The 13,961-nt window shown below is 34.2% G+C and overlaps 1 protein-coding gene across 1 annotated transcript; it reads right to left on the bottom strand.

Moving 5' to 3' along the window:
- Positions 1 to 8,483: 8,483 nt before the first annotated feature.
- Positions 8,484 to 13,177, bottom strand: LOC129875265 (uncharacterized). The gene is made up of 2 exons (XM_055950717.1): positions 12,225 to 13,177; positions 8,484 to 8,902 (listed from the first exon to the last, which is right to left on the bottom strand). Exons 1-2 carry the CDS (start codon positions 12,510 to 12,512, stop codon positions 8,750 to 8,752), a joined length of 441 nt encoding a protein of 146 aa, XP_055806692.1. The 5' UTR covers positions 12,513 to 13,177; the 3' UTR covers positions 8,484 to 8,749.
- Between the last annotated feature and the right edge of the window lie 784 nt (positions 13,178 to 13,961).

Raw genomic sequence — 13,961 nt, 5'->3', positions numbered from 1 at the left:
TACGCGTTTTCATTCTCCTATAAATAGAGGGCCTCTTGCCCTCATTTAAATCATCCCAAAAAGAGAGAGTAAGAATACAAAGAGAGTTTTACACCAAGATAAATATTGTAGTCTTGAGTGTCCTCTTTAGTAGTTGTTCCTTTTACAAGAGAGAAGTGTTAATTGTTGTTTTCTCCTTGTATTTGAGAGCTGTGTACTCCACAAAATATAGTGAGATCCTTCTACCCCGTGGTTTTTCCCTTCTATCATTTAGAGGGGTTTCCACGTAAAATTCTCGTGTCCAATTTATTTTCAATATTTTCATCATATCAAACTTTAGTTGTGGTGCTTCCTCCCCCCAACAGTGGTATCAGAGCCCTCGGTTATTCTGTCTATTTTATGCGAAGATACTATCTGTGAATAGTAACTTTTCGTGAATAGTAAAATTCGGTGAATAGTACTATTCACGTGAATAGTAAATTTTGGTGACGGTACAGTTTGTCACGATTGTTCGCAAAAATATTCAGAAACGATCTAGAAGGGTGTGAAGCAAATAACAATGTCGAGTACAACAAAGTTTGATGTTGAAAAATTCAATGGGACTAATTTCTCATTGTGGAAAATGAAAATAAAAGCGATATTGAGAAAAGACAATTGCTTAGCTGCAATTGAAGGCAGGCCCGCAGACTTTGCTGATGACAGCAAGTGGAATGACATAGACAGCAACGCAGTTGCTGATTTACACTTGGCACTGGCTGATCAAGTGTTGTCTAGTGTAGCGGAAAAGCGGACGGCGAAGGAAATATGGGATACTCTTACAGGATTGTATGAGGCCAAGTCTTTGCATAATAAAATCTTCTTAAAAAGAAGATTGTATACTCTTCGAATGGCAGAGTCCATGTCAGTTACTGAACATATCAATACTTTGAATACTCTGTTTTCGCAACTTACAACAATGGGTTGCAAAATAGAAGGTACTGAACGTGCGGAGCTTCTACTTCAAAGTCTGCCTGACTCGTATGATCAACTCATCATCAACCTGACGAACAATACAAACAGTCTAGTTTTTGATGAAATTGCAGCCGCTGTCTTGGAAGAAGAAAATAGGCGCAAAAATAAGGAAGACAGACAAGCAAGTTCGCAGCAAGCTGAAGCTTTGATGATGGTGAGAGGAAGACCAACGGAACGTGGCCCCAGTGGGAGTCACAATCATGGCAGATCTCAATCAAGAAGTAAGAAGAATATCAAGTGCTACAACTGTGGCAAGAAAGGGCACTTCAAAAAAGATTGTCGGTTCAAGAAGAAGAGTGAAAACCCTGAGCCATCAAATGCTCAAGGGAATGTTGCATGTACCTCGGATGATGGCGATATTTTATGTAGTGAGGCAATATCAAATAATGAAGGCAGAAAACGTTTCGCTGATGTCTGGATCATGGACACAGGAGCAACATGGCACATGACTTCCAGGAGAGAATGGTTCCATCAATATAATCCTATCTCAGGAGGATCTGTGTTCATGGGAAACGATCATGCTTTGGATGTTATTGGTATTGGGTCCATCAAAATAAAGATGTATGATGGCACGGTTCGCACCATCCAGGAGGTACGACATGTAAAAGACTTGAAGAAGAATCTATTGTCTTTAGGACAACTAGATGATAATGGATGTTCGTATAAGACTCATGGTGGAGTCATGAGAATATCCAAAGGAGCGCTTGTAGTGATGAAAGCAGAAAAACTTGCTGCAAATCTATATGTGCTTAAAGGTGAAACACACCAAGAAGGAGAAGCATCAACCGCATCAGCAAGTTCACTTGAAGAATCAACGATGATGTGGCATCGTAAACTTGGCCATATGTCGGAACGAGGTTTGAAGATTCTTGCTGAGCAAAAACTTCTTCCAGGGCTCAAAAAGGTTTCACTACCCTTTTGTGAGCATTGTGTTACCAGTAAGCAAAATAGACTGAAGTTTAGCAGTTCCTCTGCTAAAAGCAAGGAAATACTAGATCTGGTTCACTCTGATGTCTGGCAAGCACCGGTGGAGTCTCTAGGAGGAGCGAAATATTTTGTGTCATTTATCGATAATTACTCTAGGAGAAGTTGGGTGTATCCAATCAAGAGGAAGGCAGATGTTTTTCTAGTTTTCAAAGAGTTCAAAGCGCGGGTGGAACTTGAATCTGAGAAAAAGATCAAGTGTTTGAGGACAGATAATGGAGGAGAATACACTGGTGATGAATTTAATAACTTCTGTAAACAAGAAGGTATTAAACGGCAATTCACGGTGGCATATACTCCACAACAAAATGGAGTAGCAGAACGGATGAACAGAACCTTGTTGGAACGGACAAGAGCTATGTTGGCAACTGCAGGGTTGGAAAAACCATTCTGGGCAGAACAGTCAAAACCGCCTGTTATGTGATCAATCGCTCACCATCAACCGCAATTGATCTGAAAACGCCAATGGAGATGTGGACAGGAAAACCAGCTGATTATTCTCGCTTACATATATTCGGAAGTCCTGCTTATGTTATGTACAACACCCAAGAAAAATCAAAATTGGATCCAAAATCCAGGGAATGCATTTTCTTAGGGTATGCTGATGGAGTCAAGGGGTATCGCTTGTGGGATCCCACAGCCCGCAAGGTGGTAATCAGCAGGGATGTTGTATTTGTTGAAAACAAGATACAAGCAAAAGAAGGTAGCACTTCAAAAGAAAAATCAGAGACTACTACAGTTGAAGTTGAAGAAATAGAAGAAGTTCCAGTTTCTTCTGAAGCAGCACCAGAGCACGAAGAACAAGAGCAAGCTTAGATCGAAACTTCAGAAGTTCGACGGTCAACTAGGGAGAGAAGAGAACCAGCTTGGCACTCAGATTATTCTATGGAGAGTAATATTGCATACTGTCTATTAACAGAAGATGGAGAGCCTTCAACCTTTCAAGAAGCTATGAAAGGCCAAGAATCATCTCTGTGGGTGGCAGCAATGCAAGAAGAAATTGAAGCTCTTCATAAAAATAAAACATGGGATCTTGTTCAATTACCACAAGGAAGGAAGGCCATTGGAAACAAATGGGTCTACAAGATCAAACGCAATGGTAATGATCAAGTGGAGAAATATCGTGCAAGATTGGTGGTAAAAGGATTCGCTCAGAAAGAAGGTATCGATTTCAATGAGATATTTTCTCCAGTGGTTCGACTCACAACAATTCGAGTGGTCCTGGCGATGTGTGCTACATTTGACTTGTACTTGGAGCAGTTAGATGTCAAAACTGCATTTCTTCATGGAGAACTTGAAGAAGAAATTTATATGCTCCAACCAGAAGGTTTTGAAGAACAGGGAAAAAAGAACTTGGTTTGCAGGTTGGACAAATCTCTATACGGTCTCAAACAGGCGCCGAGATGTTGGTATAAGAGATTTGATTCCTTCATTATAAGCCTTGGATACAACAGACATAGTTCAGATCCTTGTGTTTATTACAAGAGATTTGGTGATGAAGACTTTGTTATTTTGTTGTTGTATGTTGACGACATGTTGGTAGCAGGCCCCAACAAAGATCGTCTCACAAATTTAAAGGCACAGTTGGCTAGGGAGTTTGAAATGAAGGACTTGGGACCAGCAAACAAGATTCTAGGGATGCAAATTCACCGAGACAGAAATAATAGGAAGATTTGGCTTTCTCAAAAGAACTACTTGAAGAAAATCTTGAGACGCTTCAAGATGCAAGACTGTAAGTCAATTTCTACCCCACTTCCTATTAATTTCAAGTTATCCTCAAGTATGAGTCCTAGCAATGAAGCAGAGAGGATGGAGATGTCTCGAGTACCGTATGCATCAGCAGTGGGAAGTTTAATGTTCGCCATGGTATGTACAAGACCTGACATTGCACAAGCAGTGGGAGTGGTTAGTCGATACATGGCTAATCCTGGTAGAGAGCATTGGAATACTGTTAAGAGGATCCTGAGATACATCAAGGGTACCTCAGATGTTACAATGTGTTATGGAGGATCAGACTTTACTGTTAAAGGTTATGTTGATTCAGATTATGCAGGTGATCTTGATAAAAGCAAGTCCACCACAGGTTATGTGTTTACTCTTGCTGGAGGAGCTGTAAGCTGGGTTTCAAAACTGCAGTCTATCGTGGCTACATCTACGACGGAAGCAGAATATGTAGCAGCTACACAAGCTAGCAAAGAGGCAATATGGATGCAGATGTTATTGGAGGAGCTCGGGCACAAACAAGAGAAGATTGCTTTATTTTGTGACAGTCAGAGCGCTTTGCATCTTGCAAAGAATCCGGCATTTCATTCAAGGACAAAGCACATACGAGTTCAGTATCACTTTGTTCGTGAGAAGGTGGAAGAAGGCAGTGTGGATATTCAGAAAATTCACATTAATGACAACCTGGCAGATATGTTTACAAAGCCGATCAACAGTAACAAGTTCATATGGTGTCGATCTTCTATTGGCCTAGCAGAAACGTAACATTGCAGTAATTGGGTAGAAAGGATGGTGTGAAGAGTCAATTGATTCTCAATTAAATCTTCAAGTGGGAGAATGCAGAAGTAAAAGGAGGCAATGCAGAAGTCAAAAAAAGGGGCTGCCTGCCAGCACCCTTTTTTTGACATTGGTTGTTGAATGTATACAATTTGCTGCCAACAACTCTTACACGTTTTTGAAAACGCGTATACGCGTTTTCATTCTCCTATAAATAGAGGGCCTCTTGCCCTCATTTAAATCATCCCAAAAAGAGAGAGTAAGAATACAAAGAGAGTTTTACACCAAGATAAATATTGTAGTCTTGAGTGTCCTCTTTAGTAGTTGTTCCTTTTACAAGAGAGAAGTGTTAATTGTTGTTTTCTCCTTGTATTTGAGAGCTGTGTACTCCACAAAATATAGTGAGATCCTTCTACCCCGTGGTTTTTCCCTTCTATCATTTAGAGGGGTTTCCACGTAAAATTCTCGTGTCCAATTTATTTTCAATATTTTCATCATATCAAACTTTAGTTGTGGTGCTTCCTCCCCCAACACATTACTAATCACACCCTGGAACATTACGATACAAACACTGAGAAAAAAATAGTATATTCCTCAGAGAATGGCAATTTTTTCCAACTGGCCAGTGGTAATGTAATTCTGCATTTTTCTACTCCCCGTTTTTATTATTTCATTTTCATGTCTGCTATAAAGAATTTGACTAAAAATCTAACCCCCAAAAAATATCTGGCTAAATGAGCAACAACAGCCAGCAGCTGAGGACGTCTTTTTAATTTGTTTTCTGTCTCCTCACTGGTCCCATAATTGGTTCCTCCAATCATGTACGTACGAGATATAGTATCCAGACGAAAATTAACGATTGGACAACATCTTTTTAAATTTTGCACAAAATAATAGAAAGATGAAACATTAGATAATTTCTTCATATTTGTTCCAACTTTGGTGACAGAGTTATTTGATATCTATTGATGACAAAAAGTGACAGATATTCATGAAATTAATCGAAGTGCGTGAAAATTGACTTGCACACCAAAGTTATAAAAAACAAAATAAAAAAAAGAAAGAGAAAACACCAGAAACGAAGGACCCCTCAACATTTTTTCTATTTTTTTCTTCTTCAATCAACTTCATTTTTTCTTAATGACACATTAATTAAGGTCACATTAATTAATATTGTAGATAAAAAAAATAGTGATGTAGATCATAAAAGTGGAGGAAAAATTTAAAATATTTATCGCCGAAAAATATTTTTTCGCTGAATAAAATGGTGACTAGTAATGATCATCTCCCTCTTCATTTTTTTCTTTGACGTTTTAGTATCTTTTCATCATCTTTATCGAAAAAAATTAAACACCAACGACAAAATTTATTATAAATGTAATGCAAGAAACATCTCTTTGTCGCCGAAAAATATTTTTTCACTTGATAAAATGGTGATCAATAGTAATCATCTCCCTCTTTATTTTTTCTTGTCATTTTTATTACCTTTTCATCATTCCTATTTTAAAAAAATCAAACATGACAAGGAAAATTCCTATCAACTCATTGAAGAAGACCGAAAAAACAAAGAAGTCAATAGAAAAAAAAATTAAAAAAGGAAAGATTGGTAAAAAACAAGGAATTTTGAAATCACTAAATAAATAATCTAGGAATTTTAAACAAGTAATTCTTCATAAAAATATTCAAATAAATCCGTAGGATTGACATAGATAAAAATTGGTAAAAAAGAGAAAATTATTATTTAACTCTTATTTTAAATTTAATTCCTTACTTTTATTCTTTTGTGACTATTACATTTTATTTTATTTTCTCATACAATTAAACAATAACATACATCCTTATCTCATCTCAAATTCACGGAACACAAGTAATAATTAGTTGAGTTGCCTATTTTAATTCATTAACGCATGCGTTATACGAGATTAATATGCTCATTAATAAAGTTTTAAATTTTATTTTTTTAATCATGGTGTATAATAATCTTTCTCCTACTTTATCATCCATTAAATAAATTTAATTGTTTTCTTTCTAGTTTTTATAAGAAAGATATTTTAAGTATGAATTTCAAAGTTTACAATTAATTTTTTTAATGATTAATTGACCTTTAATATCATTGATCCATTATACAATAGTATAATTAAATAATATAAGTTAACGTTCATGAAGTGGTTTGTATATCATGGTTCAGTTTGAACTTCAATTGAAGTTTTTATGTATTTTACGAATATATATATGACCATAAGTATTCAAAATTGATGGCATTATAGTAAGTGTTAACAAGCTATTCTTAGTAGAAAAAATATAGTATAAAGTTTAAGTAAGGTAAAAAAAAATTAAGCATGAGGCTTAATAATATAGCATGCCAACTAGGAGAGAAGGAGACTTTGAGGTGTAAAGTATTTTTTGAGGAAAATAGTGATAGTTAAATGTTATTTGTGTCCTAAATAAAATAAAAGTGATATTTGAAGGCAATTCCCAAAACATGAATAATCATTTAGGGAATTAACGCTTGTAATTATCTTAAAAATTCATTGAATATGTATTCATTGCTTCCTTTTGCTCCGATTAATATGATGCTTTTTGTTTTTCAAGATCCAAATTATGTTAAATTTTGATTAATATTTTTTTTTAATTATATTGACATGAGAGTTGAGACAAATTGCAACTTATAGTATTTTTCATATAACTTTTTTAATAATATTTAAATTTAAATTTTAAAATACTGAGTTGATCTAATCTAGTTTAGCTTCAAAGACTAGTTAAATTGACTCTTATGAAATAAAAATTGGCACATAAATTGAGTCAAAGAAAATATTAATAAAGAATCCAGTTATTTAAAAAAATTAGAATTGAAAATCCATAATTTAAACTTCAAATCATTCTGTCTCTAACTTTGAGTGGACATTTAGTTTTGATCAGAAGCGGATTCAAAATTTAAACTTTATGAATTTGTAATTTTAATTTTTTTTTTTGTGACGACATTCTCAAATATTACTAACTTAATTAAAATTTAATATTAACATATATTTAATGATTTATTAACACACATGAAGATCTAGCTTAGTCCAGCTCTGCTGGAGGATTTAATCTTTTTATGATATGCCCAATACAGAGAAGGAAGCGTAAGAGCCCGTTTGGATGAGATTAAAAAAAGTAACTTTTATGTATGAAATGCTTTTAGAACTTTAAAGTGCTGAAAGTTATTTTTATAAATAAGCAGTTGAGTGTTTGGATAAAAGTGCTTAAATGAGGAAAATGATGTGAATTTTAAGGTTAAAAGAATAAAAAGGGTAGTTTGAAAATTTAGTTAAAATATAAGGGATACAAAAGTAATTTCCATGGTCAAAGAAAATGACTTTAAGTACTTAGAAAAAAAAGTTAGGAATCCTAACTTTTCATTTTGGACTGACTTTAAGAACTTTATAGCTTAAAGTTAGCATTAGGCAAACACGTCCAAAAGTTTAAAATGGGTCATCCAAACGGGCTCTAAGAGAATAAACCCTGGCAGCATAAGATAAAGGCTTTGGTCTAATAGAAAAAGTGTGACACTTTGATCTAAGGATTAATCTTTACGATCGTTGCTTTCAATAAATACCCAAAAACATGTATAATATGTAAATAATTAGTGGATATACATAATACACTAAGTATACATTGATTATATATTAAAATGTATATAATGTGTATATATATTGTATACAAAGTGTGTATAATTTAAGAGTGTTTTGTCTCTAACCTTAGACTTTGATGTAAGGATTAATCTTTTCGATCGTCGCTTTCAATAAATACCCAAAAACATGTATAATATGTATATGATTAGTAGATATACATTATACACTAAGCATACATTGATTATATATTAAAATGTATATATAGTGTTTATATATTATATAAAAAGTGTGTATAACCTGAGTGTTGTCTCTCTGACTGTAGGTTTGCTGAGATACTCCATTATAATACCATGATGTAACTTAGGAAGAGCACTTTTTCCAACTTATGAATTCATGCACTTATATGTAAAAGGACAATAATTGCCTTCCCAATTTTGAACAATTCAATGCTGGAGAATGGACCATATTGACAACAAAGACAAGCTAACACCTCTTTAGCTACATTTCTTTACTGAAGAAAGGGGTACAAAAAAGAGCTAACCAGCTGAGAAAATTCTATGTACATAACCCAAAATCCCAACTGGGAAACTCAAAATGCTCAGGTTACCCTTCATAATTCCATAAAACTGTCATTTCCGATGTTTGCATCATCAAGTTAAGAAGAGCTAGGACGACACGTTTGAGTTGGAAGGATTCTGTTGATGGGAAGGCCATGGATTGCGTTCCGGTTGACAAGGTACAGGAGCAGGATTAGCAATAAAAGTTGGAATGTCATTTCCTGGCATCAAGACTGAAACTTCTCTGGCATTTGTAGATACCTGAAGCAATCAAATATTTTGACGTGTGTTACCTTCATAGAAGATTTAATACAGAGCAATAATATATGTTCAGAGGATTGCTCTCAAGCTCAAGTTCATAGTGAAAGAAAACTAGATGATTAAGAGGTATATAACAAATTGCAACTGATAAAAGAGTTGTTATCGACTTTTTTGCATCTTTCTATTGTCAGATATCCATACTGCGATTTTTAAGATTTTCACTCTCTGAGTTATGTTATCCAAGAGGGACTAGGTGTTTGATCTTGGATATGTATGTGTGTATTTTTTGCTAGAAGCAAGGAACAAGAAGAGTTGAACATCCTAGTCTTTCGAAAGATTATCCAAATGCCAACCAAACCATGAACCATAGCAAAATTATTCGATGTTCTTCTTGCTTTATTGGGCACTAAAACACACAATAATTGTAGGCCAACCTAACTCTGAACATCACTATGTGTGATAATACAATATGTTACCATCTGACTCACTTTAGCTTTCTATATTTTATTTTCCAAAGGTTAATTGTACATGCTCATCTATGATTCCTTTACATTTCACATTATGTTTGGTTGGTGGAATCCAGGCTGAATGTTTTATTTTATGGGGGATAAATATGGGTAGCAATGAGTGCTTTCCAGCACATAAAAATGCCATCACCCCCACACACAAAAGGTCAAGAGAGTTTCTCAAGTGAAAAATCTTTTTCCACTCATACTATTTTTTTTCTTTTCAAGTGAAATGCAAGTTCAAACACTACTTTAACTTCAAAAACCAAATTCCAATCAAATCTGCATCCAAACACCTACGTAGTTTCTAAACTTGAAGCAGGTTAAGCATATTAAGCCTGTTTGTGCATCGGTAAGAAGTATAAGCAGGGACTTAGAAGATAAATCATTTTAAACGTTGTAAAGTTCCACACAAAAAAAAGCACCAGGATAAAGAGAAAGGGGACAAAATTCCCAGTAAAGGAAAAACTTTGCGGATGGTTTAATATAAATCAATTTCATACTTGGAAAAAATGTTGGCAAAATTTCATTGCAGAGATGATTAACATCACTAAGCAAAGCATTACGCTAATTGGAATTGTTCTTTAAGCAGAAAAGAAAAGATTTTACTACAAGAATTGTTAGGTATGACAGCAAAAGGAAGCTATTTGTCTATAGTTACATGTAATAGAGGGTGCAAAGAAGATATACTAGTTGCTCCTGTCCCAAATATTAGTCATTTTGGCAAACTAATTTTTTTTCAAATATTTGACGCTTTATAAACACATTTAGTCATTTATTACTTTCCTTTTCCAAATCTCTCTATAGGATCACTGAAATATCAGAGGGAATAGTGTTGTACGGTTCAAAACTCAGTGGACAATGAGTCCACCCCTTTATCCTTCTCCACAAAATAACATGTTGTCTACTACCAGATTCAAACCTATGACGTGAGCCTAACCTACACATCACAAATGGTGCTCCTACTACTAGACCAAAGATTTGAGGCCAAATCTACCTATATTGCTCCAATAATTGAAGTTTTAATTAACTGAGATATTTAGAGGTAAATGGTAGTTTCGACAAATACTTTTATCATCAAGGGTGTGTTCTGTTCAAAGGAAAATGTTTTCTCAAAAAAAATAAGTGAATCTCTTACTTATTTTCTTGTGTTTGGTACTTGAGCAAGAAATATTATCCTAAAAAATATTTGTATATAATCTAGACAAATATGATATGAGGTGGAGAGGGGGATAGAGGGATGGGATTGAAGATAAGGTGTGTTGGACGACTTGAGGATACAACTAATGCAAAATGCCACTTGTGGGAACTCTTTTTTTTCCTACTTACACTATGGAAGTCATTTTCCTCATTTTAAGAAATTAATTTTTCCTTGAGAAAATGTTTCCCAAAACATTTTGGCCAACCGAACATGGAAAAATCGAAAAAACATTTTTCGAAAAATGTTTTCCTCCGTACCGAACACACCCTAAGATTACTAAATGTCTCTCTTAAGGGGTGTGCGAAAACCCTCAAAGATATAAGATGAATTGGATAAAGTAAACAAGAAAAACAAAGATTTTCTCAGGGCTGGCAACCTGTCTCCAGTCCAGGAGTATTCCATGGAGGACATCATTGACATTGGTGGTGACTGGTGATGGGATATTTAATGGAGGTGATGTACAAGGAGAAGGGGCAAAGCCTTAGTATACAAAAAAAAGAAAAAAAAAGAAAAAAAAAAGAAAGTAGGCATAAAGTCCCCAGATCTTATTAAAGGGACCAACTGAAAAGCTAACTTCTTAAATGAAGAGGGGCCAGGGCCATTGTTCAAACACGAAATTAATGTGAGTGTTTTCTTGCGTATCACAATATGAAGAATATGCACATGCAAATATATAGTTTTATAATTCATAGAGTTCTTAAAATATTGTGTATCATCTTTAATAGTTTCACATCTTGGGATTCTGCTGGAAAGTAGTACCAAGTTTTTTTTTATGACCTTGGTTTGCAAGGCATCTTTATGCACCTAGACTATTCCATAGGATACCTGCCACCTCCCACCAGCAACAAATATCAGTTAACTGTGTCCGCCAAGGATAGGACATATGGGAAGAATCAAATATGTATTCCACATTAATGTTAGTAAGCTCATATCAAACCTCTGAAATGCTCTAAATGACAGCAGTCTTGAAGAAAATCAGTCAAGATTTATGAAGTGAGAATTTACTCTACTGTGTTTCTGCAAAAAAATATGGGATGTTTACCTTAGCCCATCCCCCACCCAAAAAATAAGAAAAAAAATGAGAGTTTGAAAAGGTGAGAAAAAGAGATAGAATATTTTAATAAATAAAAAGGGAAATAAAGGAAAGAAATTTAAAACTCAAGTGACTGAAAATGGCACAGATGTATCAATTATGGTAGAATTTAATCAGTGTAAAGAAACCTGTATGACAATTTCTTGGATGGGACAGATTTCATTCTAATAAACAGCAACACAAATTGAAAGAATAAATACATTGGCACATATTGTATAAATAATCTTTCTAAGAAACAAAAAGGCAAAAATACTAACAACTCATGTAAAATCCAAACAAGAAAGGTTAAACATCAACTTCCAGTTCATCATTTCCTAACCTAATTCACAATTAACATTAGCTACAATGCAAAAAATTCAATGAAAAATTGAGATGCTAATTCAAAACCCCAAATGACCAAATGTAACAATAAATAATCCAACACTTAGCAGAAGACTATTCACACTATTGAAACGGAGTGAGTATTCTCAAGAAAAGACTCTGAAAGTTCACAAACAAGAAATTGATAGCTAACTTACTTACTTTGGGTGTAGGATAGACAAGTTTGGGGTTGAACCCTAACTGAGACTCAATGTCAGCATGACGGCGGTGTCCACCGGAGGGAGTCAATTCCGGCGGAGAAGGTGGTCTGAGGAACCTCTCAAATATAGCCATGATAAGGAACATAGAGATGAGAATAGCAGTGGCAACAAAACCAAAAGAAACAGCATTAACAGAGTTGTCAAAATGAGTCCAATGATCATCTTTTGTTAAGTACATTGGTGAACCAGTTGGTGATGGTGGCCACCCCCAACCCTCTTCTTCTGCCATCTTTTTCACAACCTCACAAACCAAGAACTGCTAAAAATGCAAACTTTTCACCAACATAAGAAAAAGAAAAAAAAAACAAGAACTTCGGAATACAGAGTTTTTTCAAAACCCCACAAACAAAGAACTGCTAAAAATGCAAACTTTTCACCAACATAAGTAAAAGAACAAACAAGAACTTGGGAATACAGAGTTTTTTCAAAACCCCACAAACAAAGAACTGCTAAAAATGCAAACTTTTCACCAACATAAGAAGAAAAAAAACAAGAACTTGGGAATACAGAGTATTTTCAAAACCCCACAATCCAAGAACTGCTAAAAATGCAAACTTTTTACAAACATAAGGAAAAAAAACAAGAAAACAAAGTTTTGGTACTACTAGTTTTTTTCAAGATTTTGACACCATTAAAAAGAGAGAGAAAAACATGAAGATGGGTTGATTTTGAAATAAAGGAAGGAGCTTTGGAATTTGGTCAGAGATGAGGTGAGTGAGGGCCTCTCTGCTGAAATGGTGCAGCAGGAAGACTGAGGGAGTTTTTGTCTTTATCCTCAGCTGTGTTTTAAGTACATACACAAGTTGGAAATATCACCTCTGTTGTTTTATTTGACAGTTAAAATGGACCTGTCTAGTCTCCTCCCATGGCATATATTGGAATCATCTTGTACTAGCTAGGGCCTTTTCATGGGTTATAGTTTTCAATTTTGTTTCAGTTGAGTTAATTAAAGCTATTTTGTTTTCTACTTTCCCCATCTTACTCAAATTATCTGTCCTTATTTATATGGATAGAATATATATCTTTAAGTTATAAATAAAAATAAAAATAAAATAATCCCAATTTCTTTTAATTATTTTTTTCGAATAAAATTTATCTATCATGAATAATTTATTTATTGGGTTTGAAAATAGTTATTTGTACTTATTTAGTGAATTGTTTAACACATATATAGAATCCAATTCACAAGTAGTTTGGATAAACTCATGTAAAAGATGTCAATTGTCAACCTATTTTTTACTCTATCAATTTATCTTTTTATATCTCATTGGCAGGTAGTATGACATTTTAGAAGGTTTCATTAGTTGGAAAAGAACTTTAGGTTATTATTATTTTAATGACTCTTTTGTTTGTCTAAAACAGGAAAAAAAAAACAAGAAAGAAGCAGTTTTGTAAAGTAACTTTGTAAAAAATTAGTGGTGTATATTAATCTTTTTTACCTAAACAGCTGTATGCTTAATCCTTTTTACCTAAATACTAGTAATATACTTCCAATTACAATATTATCAACTAATATGACACAATTACTGTTGCCCATTTAAATATTTCTTATTTTGTGTCAGCATTACTAAATGTTGGTTTGTGCAGCCTCGGGCGGATCTAGGGGTTGTAACAGTTTTCACTTGAACTCACTCAATTAAAAATTACATAATATATATATATGGTAATTTTATTTTTA

This window comes from Solanum dulcamara, chromosome 11 (assembly GCF_947179165.1).
Source record: "Solanum dulcamara chromosome 11, daSolDulc1.2, whole genome shotgun sequence".
In the NCBI taxonomy this organism is placed as follows: domain Eukaryota; kingdom Viridiplantae; phylum Streptophyta; class Magnoliopsida; order Solanales; family Solanaceae; genus Solanum; species Solanum dulcamara.
Note: the sequence above shows the minus strand (reverse complement) of the source record. Positions and strands in the feature narration are given on the sequence as shown.

Excerpts from the sequence above, each read along its gene's own strand:
- LOC129875265 (XM_055950717.1), bottom strand. The coding sequence starts at position 12,512 with ATGGCAGAAGAAGAGGGTTGGGGGTGGCCACCATCACCAACTGGTTCA. Across the intron at positions 8,903-12,224 it reads TTGTCTATCCTACACCCAAA|GTATCTACAAATGCCAGAGA; the intron begins GTAAGTAAGTTA and ends TGATTGCTTCAG.